Source organism: Pseudopodoces humilis, chromosome 32, assembly GCF_049639895.1.
Source record: "Pseudopodoces humilis isolate 2021_Gansu_Grassland_sample_001 chromosome 32, ASM4963989v1, whole genome shotgun sequence".
NCBI classification, from domain to species: domain Eukaryota; kingdom Metazoa; phylum Chordata; class Aves; order Passeriformes; family Paridae; genus Pseudopodoces; species Pseudopodoces humilis.
This window is the reverse complement of record NC_142231.1, coordinates 679,186-693,167: the sequence shown is the minus strand read 5'-3', so window position 1 is coordinate 693,167 and position 13,982 is coordinate 679,186. Positions and strand designations below refer to the sequence as shown.

Sequence of the window (13,982 nt, the reverse complement as noted above, 5' to 3'; positions counted from 1 at the left end):
AATTAAAAACAGCCTCTCTGCTTCAAAGACATTAATTATATTGACTACATTTTATGGGCAACCTCCTCAGTTTTCCATTTCAGGAAACCATTTGCATCCCAGCAAATAAACAAACAAAGTAACAGCAATAAAAAGATAAATAAGTGAAAGATAAAATCACCAGCACTTCTATGCACTGCTTGCCCCAACCCAGTTAAGCAGAAGCAGAGAGCACATGAAATACAGACAATGTCCTATGGTGCAGGAATTTCCTCACCAGCAGCTAAAAAGGACAAACATACACAGAGCAAAAACAAACTTGGCCATTTCATACAGAAGCATCAGCAGCAAGGAGCACCTCAGAGCCTCAGAAAACTGAGCCCGGGGTATCCGGATCTGTAGATTTTTTTGCTCCGTCTCCTCAGTATCTGGATGCTCTGGTTATTCCTCAGTCATGGAAGAGCTGGGCTAAACTTTACTCCTCTAACCCTGTTTTTTAATGACAGGCTCATTTGTTCACACACACGGCTGGGTTTGGCTCTTTTCCTCTCCTGATCTAACGCAAACAACAAACCATCGGGGCTCAGAGCAAAATGAGGATGTTAAACACAGCATTTCCCCACTCCACAGGCACAGACACCCCTGAGGGAATCGTCAGGACACGGATGAAAATGCCACTTGCACTGGGCAGCTTTGTGCCCACGGGAGCTCCCAAGAGCTGGAGACATAAAGCAACACAGGACACAGAGAGCTGTGCCTCCTGCTCTGTCCACACTGGCCCTGGAGTCTTCCCTGCTTCCAGAAGCATCCTGCTCCCCACTCTCCCTTCTAACAACCACCTCAGCCTTCTGAAATTCTTCAGGAAAACCAACAGCGTGACAGTGCAACTCCAACCAATCCTCCATCAATACCAGCTAAACTCTTGCTCCGAATTTCCCTTCTGCAATGGACAACTCCAGCTTTATCAACACAGTCTGAACTCGAAGCGATTGTTCTGTTCGTACCCAGCTCCTACCTATTCGAGTATTGGCAAATACATCAGCTAGTGACCCACTGGTCCCTTTGCCTTCTCCATGGGAAAGTGTAGAGGATGCTGATGAGGATGTGGATGACCCCTGAACAGATCGGTTGATCCAAGACTCAGCATTCTGTAAGCTCTGGTGCAATGCAGCAGAGAGAGCAGCTTGGCGCCTGAGCGAGCCCTCGTCCTCGGAGGCGGAAGACGTGTCTGTGTGGAAGCAGAAAGAAAATCTAGCTGCTTAGGGAAAAGCACATGGCACTGAACATGCTCTTTCCAATCACATATCAACAGCACAGGCTTTCACAGGAAGATCTGTTTTCCACAGGCCAAACCAGAGGTTAAAGCAGCAGAATCGGTGGGAACGCACTCACCCCTGTGTGATTCACCTCCTCAGACAACATCCTTCCCCTGGGGTCTCCAAGCCTAGAACTCTCATTACTTTTCCATTCACGTTCCATAATATCAGATGCTGGTTTTGCCTAACTCTGGTCATTCTGAACTGCAAGGTGAGGGCTCAGGGTCGTTGTCAAACCACAAAGTCCCAGGAACAAAGAAAACGCAGGAAATGGCTGTGCCAAGGCCACAGCAGAAAAAGCTTTTTGTCTGGGGCTCTAAATGGGGCCCTTTCAATTGCAGAAAACAAACAAAAAGCCCAACCCCAAAACAAAACAGAGAAATCTACAGCAAGGAACTGCTTCCTGTGTGTCCCAGAGCACAGATACCTCGGCTGTCCCAAAACTGTGAACTAATTATTTAATTACCATGAAGCAAACGCTCAGTTCTTGAGATGTTGAGCTGTACAGTGCTACATACAAACACACAGGTGGCTCTCCCTAACATTTAGGTGCTCTTCAAAGTGATTTTCTGCCTACACTCGAGTGGTAAATCAAACTATTAAATCATGTTCTAGCCACTGGCCAGAGTAGAACGAGCTGAGGCAAAGGGCTGACTCCAGCCATGCTGCGGGTGCTGACCTCGATGGGTGTGAGTCCCCCAGCACAGGATGTGCTGCAGTCCTGGACGAGTGAGCACAGAGCTGAGACCCAAGCAGACACCAGGAACATGCATCAGCCCCCCCGGAGAAAGGAAGGGGAAAAAAGGAAGTGTGATAAAAGAGGAATTAAGGAGGAGGAGGAGGAGGAGTGATGTGGCCTAGCAGAGCAGTTTCAGAGCCATGAATTCACCGGGAGATGTGGATTCATAACATTCGGATGACTCTGTCAATCCAAATGGCTGCGATGCTTCTGCACAATGAGACACAACATAGAATTCACTGCCAAAAACCACATGGACTCGTTTGTCAGTGCATCCAGCTGCTGGGAAACAGAGGGTTATTGAGACCTGCTGCACATGCATCGTGACAGACACCATGTCATCCAGGGATTCTGCTGCAGCCACCACGAGGCAGGGCTGAGAGAAGTCCTGCAAGGCGTGGAATCCCACCAGACCCCTCCGAGGTCCTTGCCCAGACACAAACATCGCTGCAAACCCTGAGCATTAAACATCAACAAAACCAAGATGTGAATTATCCATCAGAAACAGGAGTGAGGGACGAAGAGGTGGCCTCAGTCCAGCCAATCTGAACCACAGATTGGACCCACAAGGACCATCCTCACACAGGACATCCCAAGAATCCCACCACGTGTCTGTTTGAGAACTCCTGGAAGAGAGGGCACTCCCCATCCCTGAGAGAGGATGTGTGAAGGGCTGGAGCACCGGGAGCACTGCAGGATTGGAAGGTGCATCCCTCACCTGGCGGAGTGCAGGCGTCGGCCGGGGACTGGACGAAGGTGGAGCGGCGTTTGGTGGGCATGGGCAGGGCCATCTTCTGCTCCTTGTGCTTGGCCAGCGCCGCCTGCACCGCCTCGGTGTGGATGTCTGCCAGAGGGAAGGGCACACAGCAGCAAGGTGATGACTCAAGAGCTCGGCTTTTACATTTTCCCAACCCTACACTGCCTTAGTGCCCAGCTTTAAACTCCACAGAAAGCGTAAAGTGTCTTCACGTTTTATTTAGACAAAACAAACCCTCTGGGCCCATGGCCCTACAGCCTCAGGTCCTGAAAAGCACGGACAAAAGTGAATTGTGGGGGAGCAAACTGGGGGAATATGACTTCATTACATGAAGCTGTAATTGGAGAATTAACCCTGATACGCAAACAGACCGAATTCATAATTATCTGAAAAACTCATGCCCGTTGTTCATCTTGGGTGCAGCCTCTGGGAGGCTTCTGGCTGCCCAAGGTGTATCTGTGGAAGGTCTTTAATAAATAAATATATATATTTATTAGAAATACATATAAATAAATAATATTTTATAATATTTTATAAATAAATTATAAATAAAAATATAAATAAAATATTTTATAAATAAACCCATTTTATTCTCTTAACTTTGTCTAGCCTCTGTTCTAGGGAGCCACTCCAAGGCACCAAAGGAAGGAGTAACACACCTTCAAACACCCACATCTGCCTGTTTTCAGCACCAGTGAATCTCTTCTGCCACCCTGGGAGTAGCATCACCTTTTATTCTCTTTTTCTAAACAAGGAAACCAACTGAGGTTCCTCAAGTTAGCAAGCTGAATGCAGGGCCAGGTTTGTTACTCTGGAAACTTCTGGATTAAACTCCTCATATCCTCGTGTCTCTGGCATTTTTTACAGAAACCTCAATCCTGGCAGATTGTTCCCCTCAATTGAAGATTATCCTAAAATCTGCCTGTGCACCATTTAAATATGCACACAGTGTGAGCAGCCTCAGGTCTATAAACTCTCATTTCTCAGATTAATGTATTTTAATTCTGCTTTTGCAAAACCCAAACCAGGCTCTCCTAACCCTGCATGAAAGGGTGGGACATGAGTGTCACTGGAGAAGGAAGATTTAATAAACTTTATTTACCTGTATTGAGAAGAAAACTTAATTCTTGTTATTGTAAAGTGAAAAATAAAAAACAGGGAACAAAAAATAGGTGCAAACACCTTCTCCTCTCCTGAAGTGAAGCAGGAGTGCTGGGCAGCCCTTCCTGCTGCTCCAAGCTCCCAGAGCTCCAGGAACTGTCACCTCACTCAATGTTATCACCTACAGGTGGTTAAAGATTTTTTTCCATTCTGTGAACAATCTGCACCGAACAATTTGCACTGAGCCAGAAAATCAGGGTGACATTATTTGTTTTTTCTACTTAAAAGTGGTTTTGATTCAGCAGCTGCAGCCCACAGTCTGATGTTTCATTTCAGAGAACCACCAAGGCAGGACTTTCCATCAGCGCATGGATAATAATTTTAATTCCTTGAGAGGAATGCAGGGAATTCTTGTATCCCTGCCCTTACCAGATCGGTAACGTTCATCTCTGGCTCCCCCTGAGCGAGCTCGGTGGAATTTGGATGAGGATGAGGAGGATGATGCTGAGGCTGGAGCTGCAGATGGAGCGGGCATCTGAGGTCTGGATTCCTTCTGTAATGCTGGATCAACCCCTGGAAAACAGGGAGTGGGAAATAAAAGGAGCTTTTTCGGAGCACACTCTTCTCTTTTCCCATGACAGGGATGTCAGGAAGTTGCTTTGTCACTCGGTGTCTCCCAGTGACCAGCGCTCGTTATTGACTGGAAAACCAATAATAAACCAGCAGCAAGAGCCTTTGCTGTTCCCATTAATCACAAACCCAAGGAGACCTCCAGCTGGCTGGTTCTGGCTTTCAGCATGCCCAGTGCTTTATCATCCAGGAAAAGTTTGTTTATCCCATTAAAACAGGAAGCAAAACAGATAATCTGATAAACATTATCATTTTACATAATTCAGCAAGAGCAGCTCGGAATTGTTGCTAGTGGAGGTTCAATTCTAAAATGAATCTGTGTGTCAGAAGAAGTTTTGAAAACCAAAACCCAGAGGTCACCCAGCTGTAATTTCCTCCAGGTTGTCACCTGGAGTCATGCAAAGAAACAAGAGCAACTGTGTCATCTTTGGAATCCTCACAGCCTACCAAAGGATCAGAGAAATGGAGAGGAAACCACAAATCCTGGGCTTCCATTCCAGCTACACCACTTTTGAGGTGTGTGGTTTTAGGTAAACAACTTCAGGTGAGTGCCTCGAGCTCAGGGACTCACAGAAACAGCAAATCACCCTGAGCTGGCTGCTGGAATCTCCACAGGATCACAGAATTCTCGAGGCTGGAAAATCCCTCCAGACCATCCAGTCCAAGCTGTGCCTGATCCCCACCCGGTCCCCAGCCCAGAGCACCGAGTGCCACATCCAGACCTCCCTGGACACCTCCAGGAATGGGGACTCCAAACCTTCCTGGGCAGCCCTTTCCAAGGCCTGACCACCCTTTCCATGGAGAAATTCCTGCTGATGTCCAACCCAAACCTCCTGTCCAACCCCACCTGCCTCCACCCTCGTGTCAGGGAGTTGTGGAATAAAAAGGTCCCCCCTGAGCCTCCTTTTCTCCAGGCTGAGCCTCCCCAGCTCCCTCAGGAGTTTTCCAGCCCCTTCCCCAGCTCTGTTCCCATCTCTGGACACACTCCAGCCCCTCAATGTCTCATAAAAAGACATTTTTTTAATTCCTCATCTTCCTTCATCCATCTCCTGTCCCTTCTAAAATCCCAAAGAGAAAAATATTATTGGAACATTACTGAATGTTAAAGCAAACTAACAAGCCATTTAGTTGTGGAATGTTAATGATTCTTTAAACTACCATGCCAAAAACTGAAAACCTTTATTTTTAGTCAAAGAGGAGACCTCCTGCTAGCGAGAAATCTTCAAATCACATTAGGGGGACAAATGATTATTCTCCCTTTCCACTGGTGCTTTTTGGATATAGTAACACATATCAGAGTCCTGTATTTTTACAAATTATCAAAAACACATTTGTAACACACTCATCCCCTGTGCAAATGGCACAAAGGAAAAGAGATCTCTGTGGTTCAGGTGCAGGACCTGGGCTCCAAAACAAGATTATGAATTCAAAATCTCAGCTCACCCACATCCAAAAGCATCATTTTGTGTCACTCTGCAACACATTCCATTGATAACCAGTTTAACACCTTTGTAGCATTTATTTGCCTTCATCAAACCCAGCGCAGTTTTATTTTGCTCCAAAGACAACACAGACCAAAGAGAAGCTTCGTGTTTTCTCATCACTCGAGTATTTACGAATTCAGGCACCCACTAGATGTCAGCAGCAGATTTAACACTATTTTAAATGAATTATTAAATTCATATTCAGTTCTCTTTCGTAAGTCTTGTAAAAGCCTCTGATCTCTCCGCGGGGCATCACAGGGCGAACATGACACTCCAGTAAGGAAGGGATCAGAGGTGGCTCCAAGTGACATGACACACAGAGAACGAGCTCTTTGTTTCAATATTTCCCTCTGACATAACAACATGTTCCAGTGGCCTCACAAAGCGTTCAGAGGAAAGAGTGTAAATCACTGATGGTTACACAACAAAGCAGCACAAGTGAGCCAAACCTGGCAGGTGACAGGTGATTTATTTCGTGCTCCCTTCACAATAATCCTGCTACAGCTGCGCTTTCTGCTGGCAGAAACATGACAAATATGACAGAGAGATGAAAAATGAATTATTTCAGGTTGGCTTTGAAGGATGCCATGGATTTGTTGACTGTCTTTAGTTCCTAATGAGAATTGACTGCTTTGCGATCTCTGCGTTTTGGTGAGGGGCCAACGATTTAGAGATTCAGAGACCGAAGCATTAGGAGATGAAGGAGGATAAATGTTTGCATGAATAACAAGGAGAGCAAGTGCTACATGCACAAGGAAGCAGCTGTAAACCTGTCACTCCACTGTCTGCAAACAGAACGGAGCAGCACTGCTGGGACTGCGCTGGCTATTCCTTGAAGATGTTTTTTTTTGAGCTACATACCCATAAAAACATGGAAATAACCAGCTTGAGCCTCCAGGGCTTCCAGGGCGGCCTGAACACACTCCCAGAACCCAAGGACACCTGGCCCAGCTCCGTGGGCTGTGCTTGCTGCTGACCCCCATCATCATGGAGGACTCCCTGGAATTAGGGATTCAGATTTTTGGGATCTGCAGATTGCAGAGACTTTTCAGGAGTTAAGCAGCAAGATGGACTTTAATGGATACTGCACCAGAAAAAAATGCATCTTTAGGTAATTAACAGTGCTGCCTTAACTCCTGAATAATGAGGCAAGCTCCCAGAGGCCATGTGAATGGAGCACAAATCCAGCAGTAAGAATCTCCTAAATTATGCTGCTGACATGCCCTGACACATCACCTTCCCTCCCTTCCTCTCATTTCACACCCATGGAATGGAGACACTCCATCAGCCAGCATGGGCCAGTGCTCAGAGAAACGGCACGAAATGCCAGCACTGAGTATTTTGTTGTTGTTGCTGTTGTTGTGGACTAAATGAATTTTCTTCTCATTACCAAGGTGACCTGATTCCGAATCCCTCACGCATGACTTCCACGGGGTTTTTGCAGCAGGAGATTCCCAGACACTGGGGCAGCTGGGTGTGAGATGTACGAGGAGCTGGGCCGGAAGGGCAATCAAACCCCTGCGTTAATTGGTGACCTCCATCATCATCCCAGGCCTCAGCCTGGACTTCAGCTCCACTGGCAGCTCTCAAAGCCCCACAATCAACAGCAGAGCCCAGGCTTGCCAACCACTTCCCCCCCCTCCTAATTAAACATTTTCTGATCAAATCAAACACGTGCACAGTGCCAGGGTGGGGGCCAGGGTTGGAGCATCTTCAGATTCCACAAGACTCGGGACAAAAGCAGAGCTGCCAAGAGCTCCTGAAGCACCAAGGATTCCCCATTTCCTCCTCAGGCTCGAGATCTCCACTGGCACAAATGCTAGCCTGAGGACTGTAAAACCTGCTCAACAAATACCTACTTATCAAGAGGGATTAGTCATGGGTATATTAGTTTTTGGTTTAAGTATCTAGTCTTTAAGAAACAGATTTGATAAATTGGCAGCAACCGACTTGCTGAGATTCCCATCATAGCCCTGAGGACTCCAGGGAGTCCTCAGCACTAGGAGAGCTGTTTGAAAATCTCCATTCTGAAGGCTAAATTACAATTTTTGTTTGCCTTGCTCCCTTCAGCAGGTGGCTCAGACAGAACACACTGTATAAAACCCAATCTCCAACAAGGGAACGAGCCCCACCTGGAGATGAATGAACGAACAAATCCCAGAACCAGCTACAAGAGCAGGAACTGGGCAGTGCTTTGGGGTGGGAGAGTCTGGAAGTTGCCACATGACAAATTTATGTTCCCCCATCGAGTGCCTGAAGGGAGCTGCTGTCATTTCCACCCAGTCCCGTGGTGTTGATGGGCAATAAATGCACTTTGAGCTTTTACTCTTTATCAATTTTTTTTTTTTGGCAGTAGACCAGGCTCAGTAAATTCCAGTAGGTCCATTCAGGACTCCCTGTCATATCCAGTCACTGCCTGAAATCAGAACCAGACACATCAGTTTTTAATGGCTGAAACATCTCAGTGTATCAGTAACAATTATTCTGGGTAAACCCCAAAATAATGATTAGACACACACTCAGCCATGTCCTTCAGTTTACAATTATATATAATTATCCCACATACAACCAGCTGAGCTGCTCCGGATCTCTGAACCAAAGGAAACAATTGTACCCAAAGGAAGTGACTTCAGCTACTCTGGCAAAATAAAGCAACAAATGATAAAAATCCAAATGTTTCTCCAACAAGGAATTAAGATGGCTGAAGGACACAGCACAGACCAACGCTGCAGTTCAGACATTTTTGAGAATGTTTCCAGAATGGTTCTTGAGGATCCAGATTGATCCAGAGCCCCTGAGCTCTCAAGAGCCAAGGGAGTGGGAAGTGATGGACGGATGAGGGAGACCACAGGAGGGATTGGGAGGGAGCTTAGAGCCCATCCTGTTCCACCCCTGCCATGGCAGGGACACCTTCCCCTATCCCAGGCTGCTCCAAGCCCCGTCCAGCCTTGGAAACTTCCAGAGATTTGGGCAGCCCCAGTGCCAGGGTCTCCCACAGCACTGCAGAGTCCCACCAGGAGCTCTGGAGCTGACAGGAACTCCTGGAGTTCAACAGAACTAGAGACCAACCCACACACCCTCACATTGTCATGATCAGCTCAGAATAATCCAGAGCTGGCAACTGGGATCTCAGTGCTCCATTGCACAGATCCCTTTAATGTCACAGCTCTACAAAATCCTGATTCCAGCCAAAACAAGGACCTACCTTGGGTTTGTGGAACGTACGGAGCCAGCAGCTTTGCTCTCTTCTTCTCATACCCCTTCTGTGTGATGTCCCCTAAAAACAAGCAAAGAAAACTCATTTAATCAAATCAGAATTTTGCAATTTGAGGTCTGGTTGGTTTTTTTTTTTAGTGCCATGAAGGTTTCACCTGAACACAGCTATAGAGAACCCGAAACTCAATAAATCCGAGTACATTAGGATTTCAAAGCTCCATATTACAGAACTTCTGCAGTTTCCCTTGGGATCAGAGACCTACTCTATCCACTATTTAAATGCAGTAACTTGGATCACAGCAGCTATCTAAATGGAATATCAAAGCAGTGAAAAACTAAAAAGGGAAACTGGGAGTGCATGAAAATATTCTGTAACCACAAAACAACTTAGGCGAACAAAGTGGGATAATTCCCAACCAACAGGGTGAAGGAGAAGTGCAAATCCAGAGCCTCATCTTGAACTAATCAAACAGCAAACAAAGCCAGCCCACTCCAGCAGCTGCTATGGGGATCTCCAAAAACTGAGGCAAGGATGGACAGTCAACTTCCAGACTCGTGTCCAGCCAGCACAGCCCATGATCCAGGAGCCAGGGCCTCCCCATCCTCACAGCGAGGAATTTCTTCCATGCAGGTAACTTAAACTTCCCCTCTTCCAGTTTGAACCCATTCTCCCTGTCCTGTCACTGCAGCTCCTGATGAATTGTCCTTCTCTAGCTCCCCTGCAGCCCTTTCAGACACTGCAAGGTGCTGTCAAGTCTCCACACAACCTTCTCTTCTCCATGCTGAACACTCCCAATGCTCCCAGCCCGTCTCCATAAGGGAGGTGCTGCTCCAGTCCTGTTTTTATCAGCTTTGTGGCCTCCTCTGGACTTGTTCCAACAGCTCCACATCCTCCTTATGGTGGGGGCCCCAGAACTGGACAGAGGATTCCAGGTGGGCTGTCACAAGAGCAGAGTAGAGGGGGAGAATCCTCTCTGGAGTGATTATTATTAGAGTGATTACTCTAGAGACCAGAATAAGCATTTGTAAACTTTTCCCTCTTTTAAAAAACTAATCTGTCTGATCCTGGAGATGCACCATCTGGCTGCTGTCTTTTGTTTTAATTTCTCACATTACATCAGAACCACAAGAAAGACTGGAACCTTGGAGGGATTAAAACTAACAGCCCTGCAGCGTTTCAAGCCTCTTCATAGCCTGCCTGGCACTTAAAACCTCCCACCTCCCAGAGATGGGGAACCATCAAACACACAGCACTAAGAAAAACAGAATTATTTGGTATCAAGCTAAAATCAAGCCACAGTTACAGGATGACAAGAAGTGAGTGATCACAAACAGGATGTTTTCTTTGCCGTGAGCCTAAACTGAGAGGGAACAGCCCTGGAGCAGCTCCGGCCGTGGGGTTTGCTCTGAACAGGATCCTCCTGCCAGGGGCCACACCACAAACAGGGATTACAAGCTTCAGGCTCTAAACCTCCCAACACCACCAGTGTCTCTGCTAAAACACTCCAGCTAAGTGCCCAGTTTGGTTCCAAAGGTGATTTGTGAAATGCCTGGAAAGGGAATGGACTCCACTCCTTAGTGCTGGGCATGCCAGTGGCACTCGAAACACCCAGACGGGAGTTTCAGAGCTCGAGCAGAACTCAGACTTAATGGCTTCAGATGGACAGAGGTTTAGATAAGATACTGGGAAGAAACTCCTCCCTGTGAGGGTGCTGAGAACCTGGATCAGGCTGCCCAGAGAAGCTGGGGCTGGCCCTGGATTCCTGGAAGTGCCCAAGTGCTGGACGGGATTTGGAGCAACACTGGGACAGTGGAAAGTGTCCCTGCCCATGGCAAGGGGTGGAACAGGATGAGATTTGAGGTCTCTTCCAACCCAAACCATTCCATGATTCCATCCTTCTCTGACTCGTGCTGCTCAGGGCAGGGTGTGCATCCACACACAGAATTTTATCTCACTCCTCTTAACACCAGGTTTGAGTCAGGGCCCAACAAGTCCAAACAAATCCAGCAGCTGAAAAGAATATCCACAATGCACTGAAATGCCAAGCAAAGCAGTAATTTCAGTGCCTGACTGCAATGCAGAGCTCAGGTGACACTCGCCCTGCTCACCCACAGGTATGTGCAGGGAGAGGGACACCTCAGGCACCACAGACGATGTCCTGAGCGACTGCAGGAGCTCCAAAACCCACCAAGCTTTGCCCAGCTCTGCCTCCGCTTTTGGAGGCGATTTTCAGAGAACTGTGGAGTGTCCTGAGCTGGAGGGGACCCACAGGGATCATCCACCAGTGCAGCTGCTGCTCCTGCACAGACCCCACAACAACCCCACCATGGGCATCTCTGGAGCGCTGTCCCAGCACCCCTGGAGCTCTGGGAGAACCTTTTCCTGCTCTCCCAACCCTGCCCCAGCTCCAGCTGTTCCCTCAGCCTGGCCCTGGGCAGTGCCTGAAGCTCTGGGAGAACCTTTTCCTGCTCTCCCAACCCTGCCCCAGCTCCAGCTGCTCCCTCAGCCTGGCCCTGGGCAGTGCCTGAAGCTCTGGGAGAACCTTTTCCTGCTCTCCAGGAACACTTTTCCACAGAAAACTGTTGGAATTACTAAGGAATACAACATACACAAGTAATACATGTAATACCAGAACCTTAAGTTTTGGTAGCACCCCATTCTGCTTCACATGCTGGGAAGCACAGAATTCTCTCTAATTATTTGTTCCACACTAATATCCTACCAAAAAAAACCAAGCCCAATTCCCCACTGGAATGGAAGCAGTTTGGTTCCCAGGCTCACAGTTGGAAATCTGAAGCCAAGGTGAGATACTACTGAGAAACAAGAAGGGAACTCACTTGCAACCTCAACTGCACATTGTTAATATTATTGTTGTAAAAAGGATTCTCTGGGCATAAGCCAATAAAAAAAAAAAAAAAAGCCTAATGCTATTTGGCAAAAGCAGGGAAGTTCCAAGGAGAAAAATTCAAGCAATAAATATAATAAAGCTGATAGATTCCTGGGACTCCCTGGCAGTGCTCTGTCTTCTTAGTGCTGAATTTCCAATTCCATCTGAATTTTTGTGTTGTTATAACATTAAAAAAAAAATTAAACCATTATTCAGAAAAATAGATTGCCAGTCTCAAACATCTGCACAGGATTAGGAGATGTAAAGCCTCAATTTTGAGCCCAGCCCTACTGAAGTGGACAGGACTGAAAGGTTTAGGGAAGGAGATAAACCCCAGTTCTTTCCAGAGCACCATCCACACAGGTGTGAACCAAACCACAATTCCCTGAAACAAAAGCTCCAGCAAGACACAGGGATTGTCCTCCTGGGAAAACCATGTGCAGACATGGGTGGCAGGTGTAGAGTCACCTCGTGGACGTGGTGATTTGACTACTGCAACCACAACTGGCACAGCCAAATTGGCACGTCCATCCTTGGGAACAACACGTGGCACAGGTGGAATGAAATTACTGAATAAAACCTCTTTTCTGGTCATGTAGAGTCCAAATTTGGTACCAATCCACTGATACAGACACAAAAGAATCACTAAAGGAGAAATTTTCTTTCACCCTATTCCTTTTCTGCTGATCTACAGGAAATGGAAATGGCGAGATCTGGACACAAACGTGGACTTCCTCATGGAATATCATAAATTACAGCCACAGGAAGAGCACCAGGACAATAGGGCTGCAAACTCTGGAACCATTCACTCCTCTGACATAAACTTGGTCAATCATTAACCCCTTTCCACAAATAAAACAGTCTGTGACATTTTGGGTGCTAAATTCTCCCAGAGAGCTCAAAACCCACCCTGAGAACCACAACCCCTCTCCAGGCAGACACAAGACAGGGCACCACGAAGAAACACCAGCAAAGCAAATGAGAGCTGATAATTTGGCTATAAAATGGTGTTTGTTCATTTCCCAAGGAAGAAATTAAAACACAAACAGTGTTGAGCCTCTCCTGGCTCCCTCCCAGCTCCCTCCCATCTCTGTTCCGTTCACTCTGTATTTATCTGTATCCGCAGCGAGCCGAGGCTGAGCCTCCCCAGGCTGAGGCCCTGCCCAGGAAATGGGGTTCTGCTCAAAGGGAAGCAGCTTTTGGGGTTTTACAGGAGAGAGAAGAGTGAGCTGAGCTGTGCTGTGATGGAGGAAGAGCCTCTTCTTCCTCCCTGCCACCTCTGCTGCAGCTTCCACAGGTAAGCAGCTCCCTGGAACAGAGCAGGTGTAAACACAACCTCGCCACCACTGCCACCCTCATCTGATTCTCCTCATTCAACTGAATCCAATTGGAATGCTCTGATCACTGGGAATGCAGGAGAAAGGATGAGCTTTCAAATGGCAGAGAGCAGGGAAGCCAGGGAAGGACACCTGATCAGCTGGCATGTCACACCTATACCCAAATCCTGCCCCAGAGAAGCCCCTCCAGCCTCACTCCCCACCCACGCCAGGCTGCTTTTCAGCAATTAGCGCTGATGATCTGTTCTAACCAGTGGTGCTCAATCAGTGCAAGGTGGTAACACCCGCTAATCCTGCTAGCTCAGACAATGCTCCTCTTTCAACATCCCTGCTCCCCTTCCCCCATGGAATGAGAACACTGAATCATTTACTGTCTAACAAAACCATAATTACTACAGTGGAGAAATTAAGGAAAATGATCACGTAGGGCACAGCATCTCCCCAACAAAGCCTCCAAACACTGGGCTGCAGCAAGGAGAAGATTCCAATTGGAAAGCAGTTTGTGTGCATTGAAACAAAATGTTTGTATGGTTTA

At 47.2% G+C, this 13,982-nt stretch overlaps 1 protein-coding gene across 3 annotated transcripts in view; it reads right to left on the bottom strand.

The window, feature by feature from the left end:
* Positions 1 to 13,982, bottom strand: part of DIP2B (DIP2 acetate--CoA ligase B (putative)) — a 61,844-nt gene that overhangs the window by 27,322 nt on the left and 20,540 nt on the right. For 2 of the 3 annotated variants that reach the window (XM_088068764.1, XM_014261401.2), the window contains exons 2-5: positions 9,212 to 9,283; positions 4,322 to 4,465; positions 2,753 to 2,878; positions 995 to 1,207 (exon numbers count right to left, since the gene is read on the bottom strand). In XM_088068764.1, the coding sequence (XP_087924890.1) occupies positions 995 to 1,207; positions 2,753 to 2,878; positions 4,322 to 4,465; positions 9,212 to 9,283 (555 nt within the window). The remainder of the gene's footprint in view (positions 1 to 994; positions 1,208 to 2,752; positions 2,879 to 4,321; positions 4,466 to 9,211; positions 9,284 to 13,982) is intronic. The other variant, XM_088068765.1, reaches the window with a different exon arrangement.